This window comes from Doryrhamphus excisus, chromosome 1 (assembly GCF_030265055.1).
Source record: "Doryrhamphus excisus isolate RoL2022-K1 chromosome 1, RoL_Dexc_1.0, whole genome shotgun sequence".
In the NCBI taxonomy this organism is placed as follows: domain Eukaryota; kingdom Metazoa; phylum Chordata; class Actinopteri; order Syngnathiformes; family Syngnathidae; genus Doryrhamphus; species Doryrhamphus excisus.
The window spans coordinates 26312014-26329631 of record NC_080466.1 but is presented as its reverse complement, the minus strand read 5'-3'; the positions used below and the strand labels follow the sequence as shown (position 1 = coordinate 26329631).

Below are 17618 nucleotides of genomic sequence, written 5' to 3'. Positions count from 1 at the left end.
AAGCCTCCTAGATGGATATCTTCGCCTCCCACGATGATGATGGTATCTTCTATGAGGAAAAAAAACGACACCTCCCACCTCCAACATTCATAGCGCACACCGGAAGTAACTGACTATACAGTGGTATTGTCAAAATATAATTCTACACAAGTTGTGGTACCTAGATTGGACTTTATTTGGAAAGAATTGTGAGGTACGCTGACAATATTTCTAAAAAAAAAAAAGATATTGTAATACGTGTTTTTGAATGACTGTTTTCAGCCATGAATGTATAAAATTCAAAACCACTGTATTGTGATTGGCAGCTCGGTTTCTACATTCACACCCAAAAGATCCATTTTGAAAAGACAAGGCTGCATAATTCACACACAACCACTTTGGAAACACATTATTAATCATGTGAAGGAATTATTTGCCAGATTATATGACAGATGAATGAAGAAAAAAAATCACAAATTAATGAAAAAAAACAAAAATGTTCAACCAATTTGTAGCGTTGTTACCTTTCCATCCCTGACTGACATCAATACATGTGTGCACAATACAATCAACACAAAAACTATTAACATGCTTGTATCAATTGCAATTTGGTCCATTACCTTGTTCAGAATAATACATAATAATAATAATAATAATGATGGGGCGGCACGGCGGTCTAGTGGTTAGCGTGCAGACCTCACAGCTAGGAGATCAGGGTTCAATTCCACCATCTCTGTGTGGAGTTTGCATGTTCTCCCCGTGCATGCGTGGGTTTTCTCCGGGTACTCCGGTTTCCTCCCACATTCCAAAAACATGCTAGGTTAATTGGCGACTTCAAATTGTCCATAGGTATGAATGTGAGTGTGAATGGTTGTTTGTCTATATGTGCCCTGTGATTGGCTGGCCACCAGTCCAGGGTGTACCCCGCCTCTCGCCCGAAGACATCTGGGATAGGCTCCAGCACCCCCCGTGACCCTCGTGAGGAAAAAGCGGTAGAAAATGAATGAATGAATAATAATAATAATAATAACACTCCCCCATTGTTTTGAACAATTGTTGATCACTGTATTTTTTACTTTAGTCAACTCTCAACTCCTTGAACGCCCTCCTTCCACACGGCCGCGTCCTGTCCCGTTCGAGCCAGGTGAGGCGCAAACACCACCTCTAACCTGCGGAGGCTGCTGTCCTGGTCGCCCTTGGTTACGGTCATATTGAGACGCCGCATCATAAGACGAACCATCACTTGATTGGCCCAAGCCAAGCCCAGAGCCGGGCACACAGTCAAGGAAGAAGGACTGAAAGACAGAAGCAATGGAATCTGAACGAATCACACACAACCAGTGTCAATGTGTTACATGCTAGCATTTCAAAGTGACTTTACCCCAAATATTCTTCGGAGCTGCTGAAGATGTCAGCCACCTACCGGACACAAACACACGATGTTCCAAGTTGAGGCAGAGGACAAGTGTGTGTGTGTGTGTGTGTGTGTTAGTTACCTGGTTGATGCAGAGAACAACTGCATTAAATTCACGACTCAAGTAATGCAGCATCGAGGAGACGGTCAGCAGCTGTCTCGTCCTCTCTAACCAATCAGCCACTCCGAACTCTGACCTGAATAGAGACGCCACCGAGTCCACAGCCACAAACCGGACTAGACCCCGAGCAAGCAAGAGGGGCACGCGATGTGTCAGACACGAGTGAAGAGACACCTGACGATAAACATGAACAAGGTGTGACTGAAGAAAGAAAGGCGACTGGAGTACATGGAGACACACCGACCAGACCGACCAGACCACCCACCAGACCACCCACCAGATCAGCAGCGTGCTCAACATAAACGTGGTCACTGAAGTGAAGGCTCTTGGTCACATGTGAAGGGACATCAGAACGAAGACTTGACTGTTCTGTGATCAGCTGCTGCAGACGTCTGCTGGGAAAAGTGTCCTCCGTGCACACAAACACCGCTCCTACGCGTACATGCACACGTATGCATACACTGCAGATCAATCTCCCAACCGTGGTGTTCATTTTCCCTGCTTTGACTAACCTGAGTCCAAACCACCGTGTTGGACTGGGTACTGTACAGAGAGGCAAAACTGCAAAGCCAGCTGGGTCTTCCCGACGCCGCTCTCTCCTGCCAGTTCAGTGACTCCCCCCAAAGGAAGACCGCCTCTCAGCAGCCGGTCCAACAGAGGGCAGCCGGTGCCGAGTCTGCAACCAGACTCCAACGTGTAACGCTCGCGTTGATGCAACTCAAGCGCTACGTACACAAACACGGGTCAGCATACTGTCAAGTCAGGTGAGGGTTCACATGATGGTGGACGACACCTGGTAGAGGACCCTGGCGTCTGCAGGCCTCGGCGGCAGAAGTAAGGAGTTGATGGACGTCAGACGTCGACAAGGAGGTGAGTCTCTGCAGATCTGGACCTGACATGCACAACACGTCCCTGACGGACTTGATGTCAGCTGGAGAGGAAAAAAAAGCAGCGTAACCAAGCTAACAACCAAAGTGGTGCCATACAACATGAAAAGCATTGTAGAGCCAAGGACCAACATTGTTAGTTAAGTTAACTGGTTTCACATGAAACTTACTTCCAAGCTTTTTGTGCCAGATTGCATATTTTTCTTAAAGGGGACCTATTATTCGTTTTCCAATTTTCTGACCTATAAACAATGAGAGCTACTACGACTAAATGAACGATACTTTTATTCGTGTGACTGCCAACATAGGGTCTTTTGACCCTATTTTGGGAGCTATTTTGTTTTCCATTAAATAAACAACGCTTTGGTCCTTTGGTGAGCTACTCCCAACATCAACAACAAGGTGCTGTGTGACATTCTGTAAACTGAAGACAGATTGACTATTGCTATTTTCTATGTCACGTTTGCAAGTGTTTAATTAATTGTTATAATTAAAGGAAATAGAAGACAACATGGCTCGTCACCTCTTCCGAGAGCGCCGATGATCCTCGGGTGAAGCTCCAGCTGCCGCCATGAGGACATCATGTCTCTCTTGAAGTCCAAAAGACGCTCATTGTTGTTTGTCCAACTTTGTTTGTCAGTGTTTCCGAATTCCTGCTCACCCGCGCAAATGTGACGTCATAATCCTGAGCCTGTTGGAGTGTTCCATTCGCGCTGATGGGATAAAAACGAAACAAAGCCGACATTAATTTTTAATGTGGGCAATTAAACACTAAACTATTAATTTACACAGTTAACTTTTGTATACTGTAAATTTTTGTGAATAATTTGATTTTTAAATGCCATTAAAGAAATCATTCCGCGCCTCTGACGTCATCTCATCGCGACTCCGGAAGGCGGAAAAAACCTAAACAATGATCAGTTTTCCGTCCCATTACAATAACTGTTTAATCCAACAAATAAAATCGCATTGTTGTTGATAATTAGATGGAGTGTTACAGAAAAATGCAGATGTATACTCGAAGATATTGTTGTTGTTGCTAATCGCCAAATAGGACTCTTTTGTTGTCGAGGCTCTGTTGCTGGTAAGTCAAATTGGCTTAAAAAAAGCTATTACATATTTACTGGCAGCATTTATACTCATTACCACTTTCATTACTTGCTAATTTGTCCTCAATCACACATACCATTTGTTATCCGCATTATGTTTATGTAATTGAGTTAAATAAGCATTATAGCATTGTCAATAAAGTTATGTACCAGACATACAGATAAAACAATGACTACTGCTACTTTATAGTGAATATAGTGCATATACTCTGAGCTTTTGAATTGTGTACATTGCAGAGCAAAATTTGTGTACAGTAGGATAATTACGGTGTAATAGTGACAGTCTGAATTTGAAATAATGCAATTTCACCTTGAATTGTGGCCCAAGCACCACTTCCATCACTAATTGGGAAGTTAACCTGCTCCCACCTTTGTGACCCCTGACCTCAGCACCATGAGCTCCAGGCTGTGCAGGACCTGTGGGGGGGCCGACATCGATGTCGACCAGGCTCGGGGCAGTGCCGTGTGCACCGGCTGTGGTTCGGTTCTGGAGGACAACATCATTGTCTCAGAGGTCCAGTTTGTAGAGGGAAGTGGAGGCGTGTCCTCTGCTGTGGGACAGTTTGTGTCTACTGATGGTGAGTCCGTTTTATAATACATTCAAAATACATTTGAATATTTAGGTCAGCAAAAATTGCTTATGGAAGCTCTGACATGCCACAATGTGTGTGGGCAGGATAATTTCACACAGTGATTCATATGGTAATAGAAATATGAATGTGAGCAAGGTGCTGGTTTCTCTACAATTCCACTGCCCTTTGTTATGCAGACATGACGTTTTCAGAGATTGTAATCTAAAACACCCAAAAATGTACTTTCATAAACGCTTTCACATTTCTAAATTGTCAATTTCCAAACATTTGTCAAACCAGCCTTTACTCATTTTGTTATGATCTCCAAAAGCTGCTGCAAGTCACCCCCCCCAGCACTTAAGTGTCAGGAAAAAAAATATTCAGATACAGTACCTTAAATAAAAATGTTTATGTACAGAATGAATAGTTTGCAGCCTCATAGCGACCCCTGTGGGACACCACAGGTAATACGTAAACATGCCGACTTAGAATTAGGACAACATTTGAAATTCAGTCAACTTTTATTCAAATCGTGTCCCTAGGAGTAAGAACTTGTGTATGCTGCTCTCACGATGCCATGGTGAACACTGGCCGAGTACTGACCAGACTGGTCACAGTCATACATACCAGAGGTCTTCATGTCCACAGCTGTCCCACCAGGACTGCTGAAAGAACCCCTGGATCCCAGGTTGCCTTCAGTGGGATTCATGGCTTGCTTACCGGGTGTGGCGTGATTGGTTAATTCTTTGTTGCTGAAATCTGGGTTGTTCCTGATGGGGATGTTAATGGTGGGTACCCTGCCAGACATTTTTCCATGATCCGGTAGCAAGAATCCAAGGCTCGATCCAAGCACAGTGCCAGATGGTCCTGATAAAGGACTGCTTGCAGTTTGAATGACTTTTTTCAATGTTGAAGATGGTTTCCCCACACTGTCTGGTGTGTTTGCCCCATGGTGCCTGTTAACTTGAAGATTTGGTGTCTGGTGTTTGCCACCTGCCTTTGGACCAGAGGCATGGCCTGAGGGACTGTAGTTTGACGTGTCAATGACTTCCTGGCTGGAATTTTCAAAAGCCAATCTTCTTTGAGGCTTAACTCGGATGTTTTGTACCTCAGACTGAACAATGACAGGCGCGCTCTCACCTCCAGTTTCATCATAGATGTTGACAGAATGGTCAACCTCGTTGAATGCTGCAGGAATTGGAAGGACTTTACTTTCAAAGTAAATTTCAGGAGTGTATCCTGGTCTCTTGTCCTGGTGGGTTAATCTCTTCAATGGACCCAAAGCATTGTCCACATCTCTTGGAGGAGCTGGAATGTTCTCATTAACCTGAGGAAAGTTGAACTCTGATTGTTGCTTTTGGAGGTTGAACTGTAGCTTGTTTTGGTCTCCTGGTCTTGTGAAGGTACTAGGTGCTGGTTTGGGCCAAGGCCCGACACTAGGTCTGGGCTCAACTCTTGTTTGGCTGGGTTCCTTGACTGGTTCTGATTGGCTGTTAATTGCATTCCCAGAAACCTTATGTAAACAGTCAAAGGTGGGGACCAGATTTGAATCTGTGGGCAATTTAATATTGTTAAATGACTTTTTCCACAGTAAAGCAAACCATTGACAATTTAAATGCTAACCTGTGAGGCTTCCGAACACTTTGACTGAACCAAACCCAGGAGCTTCTGAGCGGAAGACCCGATCTACCGAGAGTCTGCTGATTCCACTGAGTGGATAGAAGCACCTGACAGTTAACCTGTAAACACAGATCAGAGATTCCGAGATCAGTTCTTAAGAATCAGCGCTTGCAGAACAAGTGTCCATGATGCTGTGTCTTCACTTACTTAAACTGAGAATCTCTGGATATGAAAGTCGGACCATCTGCAATAAGCTGTCTGTCATGAAGGATCTCATTCTCATAAACCACGTAAGAGTCTCCAACCTGGTGGAATTGGGGTTTGAGGTGAAGTTTTGTGGTGGGACAGAACTTGACACTTAATTTTATATGTCCATGCCCACAAGAATGCACTGACAATGCAGACGAGTGGGAAGTCATTTTAAACTAATTTACCCAGTGACAAACCGCTTTTAGCCTTTGGCAGTGGTTTCCTGATTTCCGGATTTGAACTTACAGCTGTTGCGATTAAAACCGATTACACTTGCAACCCTGAAAACTAAATCTATTAATAGAATCTTGAATTGTACCGTGGTCCTGGTCCCACAGGAGTCCAGCTTGAACTCAAAAAGGACCCTAGACATGTCAGTCTGTTTGGGTCTACAGGTGCGGTCTAGGAGACTGGTTCTTTCAGGGTCCACTGTGGGCCAGGTGGATGTTGGCGTCGTCACCACCGTCATGGTGCCATCTGCAGAGCAGACTGACACCACAGAAGGACGCAATTAGCAACGCTTGGTAGTGGAACTCAACCCGGCTTCTGATCCAGAGCAGTCACGGGTGCGGCTTACCTATCATGTCTTCGGTTTTGAAGAGACAATGCTTTGATGTGGAGGTCTGAACCTCCAAAGTTCTGGCATCTCGAAGGAGCAGCTTAAATGTCCCATAAAAGTTTGATAAGTTGATGTCCTGAAACAAGGCAGCCAGTATAAACGTTACTTTGTCCATCCTCGCAGATGATTGGCTCCAGGAGTCACCAGTAGCTCCTGTACTACATTGTCACTAACTTCATAGGTGTATCCCACGGAAAACACCGGAACTTCCAGGATGGTTTTCTGACCATCGTTGAGGAGTTTGTACCCCCTTTGAGTGGCCAGTTCGGACGTCAGCGGCTCATTGTGGACGCCCACCTCCCACAGTGACTCAGCTTGACGGGGTGCGATGACACTGAAGAAGATTCCTCGGTCAGAACACCGAGCTGTGATCTCTGGTGGAACTTGACGGGAAAATGTTGCGCTTGAACAGGGAATAATTCATGTCGTGACAAATGTTTGGGCGTGTCCTTACATGCACTAAAGGCTCGAGCTGTGATAAAGGTCTGATGATAGTAGGAGTCCCTCTGGGGCATGATGGTTAAAGTGAAGTTGACATCAATGGAGAACTGGACCATACCTTCACCCACATACTGTTGGAAAAGATTGGCATCTAAGAATTACCAAATTCAGACTCGATATTCCACATTTGATTCCTGCTTGCCGAGGAGTCTTCCACATATACAAAGTCGTTATTTACATGACCTTGGATATTCAAAACCGTAGCATGACAACAAAAACTACCAGTTCTTACCATCTTCTGAACTACGGCATCTGGAAACGGGACTTTGAGTTGGTAAGCTCGACTGCCGTTGGGATGAATGACGGGACTGACGACAGTTTGTTGTTGGTCCGTCTCCAACAGCTTCCCGTTGATTTGGACTTCTTCTAAAATGACATCTCTGGGAATATTTCCCAGGTAGACGTTAAACACCTGCTCCTCACTCACCGTCTCTACAGATGGAAACCAATACCAGAGTTCATCCCACAACAAAGACTGAGAAGTCTTGCAGGAGGTTTATAGCTGGACTTAACGGAAGCATCAGACGTACGGTCAATGCTGAAGGGCAAACGACAGCGTAGTGGCGTGTCAAGCACCCGGTGCGTTCTGTGTTTGGTATCAACGCTGCTGCCATCTTGATACACCACTGAGAACATTTGCTCGTATAGAAGAGAGATCACAAATTTCTCCTTGTACACGTTGTTTACCACCAAACTCTGTTATTAAAAACAAATGGACATTTAGAGACCATGAATTCTGCTACGATAGGTTCAATGCCTATTTGAGACTTGGATTTACGTTACCTTTTTGTAGCCCCCCTCAACTCCAAAGGGAACCACGATTTGGACCAGATTTTCTTGCCGAGCCAGACTGAAACCTCTAGCAGCAATGCTAGCCTCATCCATCAGCACACCTCCCACCCCCAGACTGTGGTGCAGATGTTTGAATTCAACCCCTTCTTCAAGCAGAGGCTTTAGCACCCGGGGGACATCCCAGACCAGCCGAGCGCCATCAAAAGAACCAGAATCTGAATAATAAACAATACCTGTTGGTTCATTGTACCATCTGGCCTTAGCCACCACCGGCATAGTTTAATAAAAAGGACATACTGACTGTGCAGGCCATCGACATGTCAATCATCACCACCGTTAGCTGCTGCTTGTAGAACAGAGACGCATGGACCACCTCTACAGGGACGCCGTCCAACTGAAAAAACAGAACAGTCACTGTGTTAATGTTACGTGCGCTAACAATGGATCTGCGCGATCGATTGATAGCGCTACGCCCGAGATGGATCCATCGCGCACAAATCGATCGATTTCTGCCCTCACCATCGATGGTATATTACTGCGCCCGGGATGGATGTGTGTAGTTTTAGATGCCAACAGATGGCAGCGCTGAGCGTTGTTACTTACAAGAATCAACAAGCATGCAAATTTCAAATCTTTGATTAATTGTCAAGCAGTTCACTTTGTTACCGTTCTCGGCGGGGGGAGTGTGAACCCTAACCCCCAACCCTAACCCTGTCATTGTATGCAATTAGCAGATCAACGATTGTCATCATATCGTCAGCGCAGTGTCAAAGCATCGGTCTCCAGTGCAAGGCAGTTATATCCATCGTGAGCGCAGAAATCGATCGATTTGTGAGCTAACGATGGATCCATCTCGGGCGCAGCGCTATCGATCGATCGCGCAGATCCATCGTTAGCACATAATAACATGAACTTTACTGCAAAATGTTTGAACCAGGCAGTTGGGTTCATTTTTTGGCTTTCTATCCCAGCTAACCTTGGGCGGGAGGCGGGGTACACCCTGGACTGGTGGCCAGCCAATCACAGGGCACATATAGACAAACAACCATTCACACTCACATTCATACCTATGGACAATTTGGAGTCGCTAATTAACCTAGCGTGTTTTTGGAATGTGGGAGGAAACCGGAGAGAAAACCCACGCATGCACGGGGAGAACATGCAAACTCCACACAGAGATGGCCAAGTGTGGAATTGAACTTGGGTCTCCTATCTGTGAGGCATCCATGCTAACCACTCAAACACCACGCAGCCCTGTAATTTTGTTATTCATTCATTTTCTACCGCTTATTCTTATAAGAGGGTCATGGGGGTACTGGAGCCTATCCCAGCTATCGATCAATCATGCAGATCCATCGTTAGCGCATAATATTAACATGAACTTTAATGCAAAATGTTTGAACCAGGCAGTTGGGTTCATCTTTTGGCTTTCTGGAACAGATTTTACCTTTATACTAATTGATTCAGGTAGCGTATGTTTTGGAACAGATTGACACTTCCCACGGGGTTCCGCTGTACGTACATGTGGTGGAGTTGGAGTGTCCACTCCTGCCGTGCATGACATCCACGACTTGACCAACATGGCATGTTCTTGGCTACCTACCGTGATCAACTGTGCCTTTGCAGAATTGTACGGCGATCGAAGCACTGCCCGCTTGGCGCTCAGGGTCAGGCTGTAACCTCTACTCTCCGCCTCCATGACCGACATGGGGGTCAATTGTCCATCACGCTGCAGGAACATCAGCTGAAGAGCCGAGCTCGCAATCTTCCGAGCCTGACGCACGGCAAACAAAGCAGGGCAGGGAGGGATCAAGTAGGGACAAGTAGAAGACCCGAGACCTATGAAGACTTCAGTCTTGAAAATCTGGCAAGATGACACGGTCACCTCAGCAGATGGCCGGTCGACTTACCTGGGACAAGGCGGCATGCCACTCTCGTCCGGCTCCATCTGGCTGAGCGGCACATGAAGATTCTCGCTGCACGTTCACCTGATGGCGGTCACACGAGAACGATTGATGTCGGGCCGATGAGCCAGAAAGAAGCGCTGAGACGATGTTCCCACCTCCATGTAGTCCTCCTCACATACGATCTCTCGGTGAAGCCAGCTGAGACCGGAACACGTGGCTGAAAGCGGTCGGCTGATCCACTCGGCACCGTCACTCAGCATCACGTTAAATTGAAAAGTGAACAAGTGGTCATCCTGAAGGGAAAAAATAAGGGCAAGAGTCTGTACATCAATGGCGGGGTTGGCGGGGGGGGGGGGTCTACCTGCGTGTGTGTGAAGCAGGAGTAGTAAGAAGCTCTTAAGGTGGTGTATCCATCCGCCAAGGTGCTGATGGTGTAACCGCAGTGTGAGGCCTCCGGTGCACTGACGGCATGGACACCATTGTCATCTGGGTGGGGCGGGGGGTCACAAGGTCAGGATTGGACCACTGTATGGTGGTGAAGGTGCGAACCGACCTACAGCCTCAAACTGGACCGTCTGTTTGGAGGTCACGTGGATCCACAGATAACGATCCCTGCAGGCCCACTCCACTAGGACCAGAGACAGAAGGTCAAAGGTCACCTGAGTAAGAAGACCAGTAAAAGACTGAATTACCTTCAACTGCTCCACGGGTGAAGCAGATCAGGGTGAGGCTAAAAGCAAAAAAAAAAAAAAGGACCAAAGCATTGAGTTAGCTTAAAAATACATGGGCGTATGTTTTAGTTCCAACTCACCCAACGATGACAGCAGCTGTCCTCATCTTCAAACCAACTGCTAAACCTGTCTGAGTGAGGAGACCAAACTTTTCACTTTGCAGCCAGGTGAGATGATTGGCAGCTGCACACCTGGGAGCCATTGTGTGATTCCACCCGCAGGATTAAATAATATACAATTTGCAAAGTAAACAAGTCAGAAACTGAGAAAGTGTGAGATATGGAAGAGTCAGTAGAACGAGTACACTTACATTCCGGCGTCAGCAATCCAGGTTAGAGAGAGTTTGAGTTTAAAGGCCAGGATTATGGAAGCAGGAAGGGAAGTCTGTAGACCAGAGGTAGGGAACCTATGGCTCGGGAGCCAGGTAGGGCTCTTTTGATGACTGTATCTGGCTCTCAAGCGTTTCTTACCACAATAAAAATGTATTTTTGCTAACATTTTAAAGTAAACATCACAGAAATGACTGTTAAAAATAATCAACAACTTTCTTATGCATTTTAATCCGTCCATCTATTTTCTACTGCAATACGGCCAACCATATCCATCTTTCCTGATGATATTTTCCAGGTCAAACACCAAAACTCGATTATTACTGGGTAATGCGGTAGTCTACCTCGGTCATTGAGATGTCAACATGTAAATGCAAACTTTCCTCCTTTAGTCAAATAGTCACCTAGGTAAAGCTGCAGAACCAAGCCTTCTGACGAAGATGGCCAAAAGAATGAAATACATGTACGGAGTACGGTGCAAAACCATGCAGCAGCAGAAGTTGCATTAATGGCAGCAAGTATTCGATTTATTATTGGACACTGCGCTGCTCACGAAAGTGTGCTGGCCACACCCCATTGGCGTGGGGTAGTGTGCCTGGTCTACGTAATTAGAGCCTATTATATCTAAAACTGTTGGTCTTACATAAAAATGCACACATTTTATTGCATTCAATGTTTAAAAAAATGTATATGGCTCTCACAGATATACATTTTAAAATATCTGGCCTTCATGGCTCTCTTAGCCAAAAAGGTTCCCGACCCCTGCTGTAGACTGTCACCCTTTAAAGAGGCATGCTATTACATGCTACACTTCAGTAGGTGGCAGCATACACCTCCAAGATATGCTGGTCGTCGGCCAATAAACGAAGAACAAGTGAGATTCCAACTTGCATCCATCCATCTTTGATACCGCTTCACCTCACCACGGTTGTGGGTGTATGCTGGAGCCTATCACAGCTAACCTTGGGTGAGAGGCGGGGTACACCCTGGAGTGATGGCCGAGTGTGGATTGAACTCAGGTCTCCTAGCTGTGAGGCCTCCACGCTAACCACTCATCTGTTTGTTATTCATAAGAGGGTTATTATTATTTTGTTATTATTATAAGAGGGTCGTGGGGGTGCTGGAGCCTATCCCAGCTGTCTTCGGGCGAGAAGCGGGGTACACCCTGGACTGGTGGCCAGCCAATCACAGGGCACATATAGACAAACAACCATTCACACTCACATTCATACCTATGGACAATTTGGAGTCGCTAATTAACCTAGCATGTTTTTGGAATGTGGGAGGAAACCGGAGAGAAAACCCACACATGCACGGGGAGAACATGCAAACTCTACACAGAGATGGCCGAGTGTGGAATTGAACTTGGGTCTCCTAGCTGTGAGGTCTGTGTGCTAACCACTCAACCACCGTGCAGCCCTGTAATTTTGTTATTCATTCATTTTCTACCGCTTATCCTTATAAGAGGGTCATGGGGGGTGCTGGAGCCTATCCCAGCTGTCTTTGGGCGAGGACTGGTGGCCAGCCAAACAAACAACCATTCACACTCACATTCATACCTATGGACAATTATGAGTCGCCAATGAAGCTAACATACATGTTTTTGCGATGTGGGGGAATCGAACGTGATTCCAACTTGACATCAATTGTTATAATCCAAGAAGTGGTATTTAACATTGTATTTGTGTGTGTTTGTGTGTGTGTGTCAGGTCCAGTCAAAACTCCTCTGCTAGGTTCTGGATTCCACACCAACGTAGGGAAAGAGTCTAGAGCACAGACTCTGCAAAGCGGTGAGTATTCCGTAGCCGTCATCACCCGGCTTCTGAAATCTTCCACACTCGGCCCTCACATTTTCCGTCAACGTGTGGATGCGTGCTTGTGTTTAGGGAGATGTCAGATCCATCACCTAGGCAACCAGCTGCAGCTCAACCAGCACTGTCTGGACACAGCCTTCAATTTCTTCAAGATGGTGGTCAGCCGTCACCTGACACGTGGACGTAAAACAGAACACATCATCGCCGCCTGCCTCTACCTGGTGTGTCGCACTGAAGGAACACCACGTATCCCACAATGCCTTGTGTGTGTGTGTGACTGTGTGTGTGTGTGTGGGCGTAATGATTCTTTAACCGCTTGTCAGACATGTTGCTGGACCTGAGTGACCTGCTGCAGGTAGAACCACATAATACTGGTGTGTAGTTAGAGGCACTACTCATGACCGCTTTTGGTGTGATGTGTTCAGGTGAATGTTTACATCCTGGGAAAAACCTTCCTGCTGTTGGCTCGTGAACTCTGCATCAATGCTCCCGCCATTGGTGAGAACTTTCCCCCAAATACTGAATGTTATTCTACTGTTTACTGTATTGTGTAGGGTAGTGTTTTTCAACCTTTTTTGAGCCACGGTACGTTTTTTACATTGGAAAAATCTTGTGGCACACCACTAACCAAAAATGTTCCAAAATGTCACCACGACCTCACACGTGCATCAATAAGTCTATGGGAGGAACAAGGTAGGTGTTGCCACACGGACCAATATTACATTGCTCTGCCAGTCTTTACACCACAGACACTCCACAGTAGCCACGTTTTTACATCACCACTTTTTCTCTTTCCGAATGACCTTTCGGGAAACAATGGTATCCATGGAAAGGAATATTCCAATCTCTTGTCTACATGCACCGTGAAAATCAATCAGAATAGTCAATAGGGCATGCCCAGTAAAACGTAAACATCAACATCACGTGATACCGGCTTCCCCAAGTTTTTCTTTCACTTGTTGGAATAACTCCGTATTGCCAGTTTTTCCTTCGTCCAGTCTTGAAATTTAGTTTGAATCAAAAACAAACTTTGCTTAGTCCAGTGCCGATTGCTGGCCTCCATTTTTAAAAGTGAAGAACGTCTGGATCTGCGTGTTACGTCATATCTGAGCATGCGCTGAAAGAACGCACCCGGGATCAATTTAAACAGGAAAAGATCAAATTCAATCTTCATTCATTCATTTTCTACCGCTTTTCCTCACGAGGGTCGCGGGGGTGCTGGAGCCTATCCCAGCTGTCTTTGGGCGAGAGGCGGGGTACACCCTGGACTGGTGGCCAGCCAATCACAGGGCACATATAGACAAACAACCATTCACACTCACATTCATACCTATGGACAATTTGGAGTGGCCAATTAACCTAGCATGTTTTTGGAATGTGGGAGGAAACCGGAGTACCCGGAGAAAACCCACGCATGCACGGGGAGAACATGCAAACTCCACACAGAGATGGCCGAGGGTGGAATTGAACCCTGGTCTCCTAGCTGTGAGGTCTGCGCGCTAACCACTCGACCGCCATGCCGCCCCAAATGATGATTAATAAATGTTAATTATAAAAAGTGATATTGGATAATTCCTCACGGCACACCTGACGGTTTCTCAAGGTACACTAGTGTGCCGCGGCACAGTGGTTGAAAATCACTGGCGTAGGGTAGGCTCCAGCATCACCCCAGTGAGGATACGCAGCATGATTGACTGGCTCTGCCCCGCCCCCATTCAGATCCATGTCTGCTGATCCCTCGCTTTGCTCACATGTTGGAGTTTGGGGCACAGACCCATGATGTGTCCATGACGGCGCTCCGTCTGGTCCAGAGGATGAAGAGGGACTGGATGCACACGGGACGCCGTCCGTCTGGACTCTGCGGTGCCGGTACGAATCCCGATAAAGCATCCTCAGACCCGCACCGTTAAGTCTAGAGCTGACTTCCTGTTCGCCCTCAGCGCTCCTCGTGGCGGCCCGCATGCACAAGTTCCGCCGTACGGTGAAGGACGTGATCGGGGTGGTGAAGGTTTGTCAGGCCACGCTACGGAAGAGGTGAGGACCTCCGACTTGTCCATGTGAGGGTCACGTCCTCCATGTTGGAGACGGCTGTCCTCTTCTCACAGGTTAACAGAGTTTGAGGACACGCCCACCAGTCAGCTGACCATCGATGAGTTCATGAGGGTGGATCTGGAGCAGGAATGTGACCCCCCCTCTTTTACTGCCGCCCTGCACAAGACCAAGATGCAGCAGGTACGTCCCATCGTCATCTCCATCGTCAAAGCACGTTCTTCATGCTTGCGTTCCTCTGCAGCTGGAGCAAGAGCTGACCAAGAAGCTGAATGAGGTCCAAGGTCAGATCCTAGTTCTGCACGGGGATGTCATGTGACCCTGTAGTCCTTCTGATCTTTGAGTGTCCTTCCGTCAGGAGAGATCAGCTGCTACCAAGACCAGATCGAGAGCGAGCTGGAGAAGAGTCGACCCAAATTGAGAGGAATATACGCCGCCTACGTCAACAAGATAGGTGAGCGTCTTTGAGCAGATCCTCTCCATGTGCTAAGAACTATGAAGACCTCTTGTCTACAGACCCTCAGGACAAGGAAGTCCCGGACTCGACCACTGACCTGGAGCAGCTGGAGGCTAAAGACTATGACTTCCAAAATGCCACCCAGCACCTTACGCAGGACTTCCTGTGCCAGGTGATACAAGAAGAGGAGAGGCTGTGCAAAAAGGACCAAGACGGCGGTGAGCCAAGGCCGGGGAGCGATGGGGGGCCACCCCTGCAGCGGGTCCCCTCTGTTGCCACCATTATGGCAAGTGCTGCCGCTTTGGACCTCCAGAAAACCTTCCAGGTCTTCAGCAAGCCCGACATAGAGGACACAACGCTAGGTGAGAAAAGCCGTTGCTTCGTGGCGTCAATCACAACAAAAACTATTTCGTTTTTTGTCCTTATTTTTTTTTTACAGAAGTGGACGAGAATTCGGGGAGTGGAGATCTGGATCTGGACGGTATTGATGAACAGGAGATCGATAAGGTGAGCTGATCAATAAAACCCCCTGTCTCCGGGTCGTTGTGTTCTCATGCGGTTCTTCTCTGCAGTACATCCTGAGTGACAAGGAGGTCCAGGTGAAGACCCAACTGTGGATGCAGCAGAACCAAGAATACCTGCAAGAGCAGAAAGGTCCTCCAGAGACACCAAACTAAGAAACCAATACTTGACAAATATTGATTGATTATTTGTGTTTCAGAAAAAGAAGAAAGAATTAAAAAAGAGAAAGAGCAAGGGACATACAAAGAAAAGGTTGGTTGCTGGCTCGCGTTCATGATGGGATGGCGATGACCTTTCATCTTTTTGCAGCCCAAGAAATGCAAGAAGAAGAAGAAGGAGGCCATCCAGGCGTCCACAGCAGGAGAGGCCATCAAGAAGATGCTGGAGAAGAAGAAGATCTCCACTAAGATCAACTATGACGTCCTCAAAGACCTCAACAGCGGGGAGGCAGAAAGTGGAGGGGGCAGCAGCCCGGAAAAGACCGCCCCCGCCGCACCCCCTGCCAGACCTGCACGAAAAAGACTCCGCCACAAGAAGTTGGCCAAAGGTGCCATCGTGGACCTGGCCGCGACTGCCAGTATGATGGGGAGGAGGTAAGCCCTCCCTTGTCCGCGGACCAATGGCGCTATTCCGCTTGACCGTCGTCCATGTTTGTTCCAGGCTCGGCCCCCTCTTCTCCCAAGCCCCGAAGAAGAAACGCGTGTCGCCGGTGAGTCCCCGCCTCCTGCCATCAAAGCCTTTCATCTCTACAAAAACTTGATCGATGATTCCACCTCTCAGGTGGAAGAGGCTGTTACCGTGACAACACCAACCACATCTCAGACTCCCAAACCTGAAGCGGAGTCCAGCTCCGCTCCCATCATGGACGAGGAGGAAGAGGAGGAGGAGGAAGAGGAGGAGGAGGAGGACGAGTGTGTCAGCGCCCTGCAGCTTGTTCAACGTCAGTTTAAGCTTTTACTGTGAAAGGATGCTGTGGTGATCAATTGATTGATTATCGGTTTGTGTGCCTTAGATTTTGGCTGCGAGGACGACGAACATGAGGAGGACAACGTCTTGTAACTTTTTTAATGTTCCCGCTATGTTTTTAAATATTTAAAGTTATTCTTAAAAGAATGTAAATATGAAATTGTGAAAGATTTTCCAAAGTAAATCTTGTAAAAAGTCATTTAGCAGCAGATATTAAACTGTGGAAGGAAGCCATGCTGTCTTAATGTTTCGTATCCTGATCCTCAGCCACAGTTTGACCCTCTGTTTTTGTTTTCCAACCTCAACAGTCCAGTGCCTGATCAATTCACCCAGCTGCACTGTTGTCAACTTTTCAATAAAAAATGTCGCTATTGGCTGTCCTATAAATCGCTACATCCATAGCGTCATAGTCGTCTCATTTGCATATAATTTACATATTATGTCAAGTGCTGTAGGGGCTATTGAGAATTAGCACGTTTAAAAATGAGCACAATTGAACACTAATTAACAGATTATACTGTGTCCATTCCATTAACTCGCCGCTGCTCAGTGAGAACACAAAATACAGAACAAAACGATATTAAACAATATTAGAAAAGTCCCCAACGACGCCTTTTGAGAAAATATGTCGCCACATCAAGCGACAAGATTGCTACTTGACAAACTGCCCGGCTCGTTGGCTTGCAGGTACACGGACGCTCCTCCGTCTAATTGGACAATTTTAGTCATGTGACACCCACTGACTCTCATCAGCTGCAGAAGCTCGGAGACTAGAATGTGACGTCATGGCCCGTCCTAACACTCGAGTCAAAACTAGGCGTCATTTTTGTCGACATTTTGTTAATGTGTGTCATTTTTTTTTTTTTAAGAGATAAATGCATAATAATAATAATATAATGATAATATAATAATGATATATGATAATAATAAAGGGTAACCACAGGTTTATTTACGATACGCCGTGAATCTCCTTGCCGCCA

The 17618-nt window shown here is 46.6% G+C and overlaps 3 protein-coding genes across 6 annotated transcripts; 1 reads left to right on the top strand and 2 right to left on the bottom strand.

Annotated features, from left to right (window-relative positions):
• Positions 1 to 151: 151 nt before the first annotated feature.
• xrcc3 (X-ray repair complementing defective repair in Chinese hamster cells 3) lies at positions 152 to 3085 on the bottom strand. 3 transcript variants are annotated; one of them, XM_058073997.1, is made up of 8 exons: positions 2925 to 3085; positions 2308 to 2445; positions 2027 to 2239; positions 1780 to 1946; positions 1476 to 1688; positions 1361 to 1398; positions 1056 to 1274; positions 152 to 954 (listed from the first exon to the last, which is right to left on the bottom strand). In XM_058073997.1, the coding sequence occupies exons 1-7, from the start codon at positions 2983 to 2985 to the stop codon at positions 1061 to 1063; spliced, it is 1044 nt and encodes a 347-aa protein (XP_057929980.1). In that variant the 5' UTR covers positions 2986 to 3085; the 3' UTR covers positions 152 to 954; positions 1056 to 1060. The 3 variants fall into 3 exon arrangements, with proteins under 3 accessions (XP_057929980.1, XP_057929971.1, XP_057929983.1); XM_058073988.1 differs by having other exon boundaries at positions 152 to 1274; XM_058074000.1 differs by having other exon boundaries at positions 152 to 1274; positions 1792 to 1946.
• Positions 3086 to 3283: 198 nt separating this feature from the next.
• On the top strand, positions 3284 to 17049 carry brf1b (BRF1 RNA polymerase III transcription initiation factor subunit b). 2 transcript variants are annotated; one of them, XM_058051218.1, is made up of 19 exons: positions 3284 to 3485; positions 3901 to 4088; positions 12540 to 12620; positions 12717 to 12890; positions 12968 to 12999; positions 13070 to 13142; positions 14364 to 14513; positions 14585 to 14678; positions 14750 to 14876; positions 14938 to 14977; positions 15052 to 15147; positions 15210 to 15512; positions 15590 to 15657; positions 15723 to 15804; positions 15872 to 15924; positions 15982 to 16265; positions 16333 to 16381; positions 16453 to 16612; positions 16685 to 17049. In XM_058051218.1, exons 2-19 carry the CDS (start codon positions 3905 to 3907, stop codon positions 16729 to 16731), a joined length of 2097 nt encoding a protein of 698 aa, XP_057907201.1. In that variant the 5' UTR covers positions 3284 to 3485; positions 3901 to 3904; the 3' UTR covers positions 16732 to 17049. The 2 variants fall into 2 exon arrangements, with proteins under 2 accessions (XP_057907201.1, XP_057907285.1); XM_058051302.1 differs by lacking the exons at positions 3284 to 3485; positions 3901 to 4088 and adding an exon at positions 10434 to 10668.
• Positions 4585 to 10718, bottom strand: LOC131104161 (uncharacterized). The gene is made up of 18 exons (XM_058051085.1): positions 10582 to 10718; positions 10463 to 10500; positions 10324 to 10398; positions 10132 to 10256; positions 9926 to 10063; positions 9774 to 9851; positions 9467 to 9637; positions 8161 to 8257; positions 7855 to 8078; positions 7602 to 7767; positions 7304 to 7503; positions 7025 to 7142; positions 6745 to 6953; positions 6529 to 6646; positions 6271 to 6440; positions 5910 to 6007; positions 5706 to 5821; positions 4585 to 5633 (listed from the first exon to the last, which is right to left on the bottom strand). The coding sequence occupies exons 1-18, from the start codon at positions 10701 to 10703 to the stop codon at positions 4621 to 4623; spliced, it is 3276 nt and encodes a 1091-aa protein (XP_057907068.1). The 5' UTR covers positions 10704 to 10718; the 3' UTR covers positions 4585 to 4620.
• Positions 17050 to 17618: the final 569 nt, after the last annotated feature.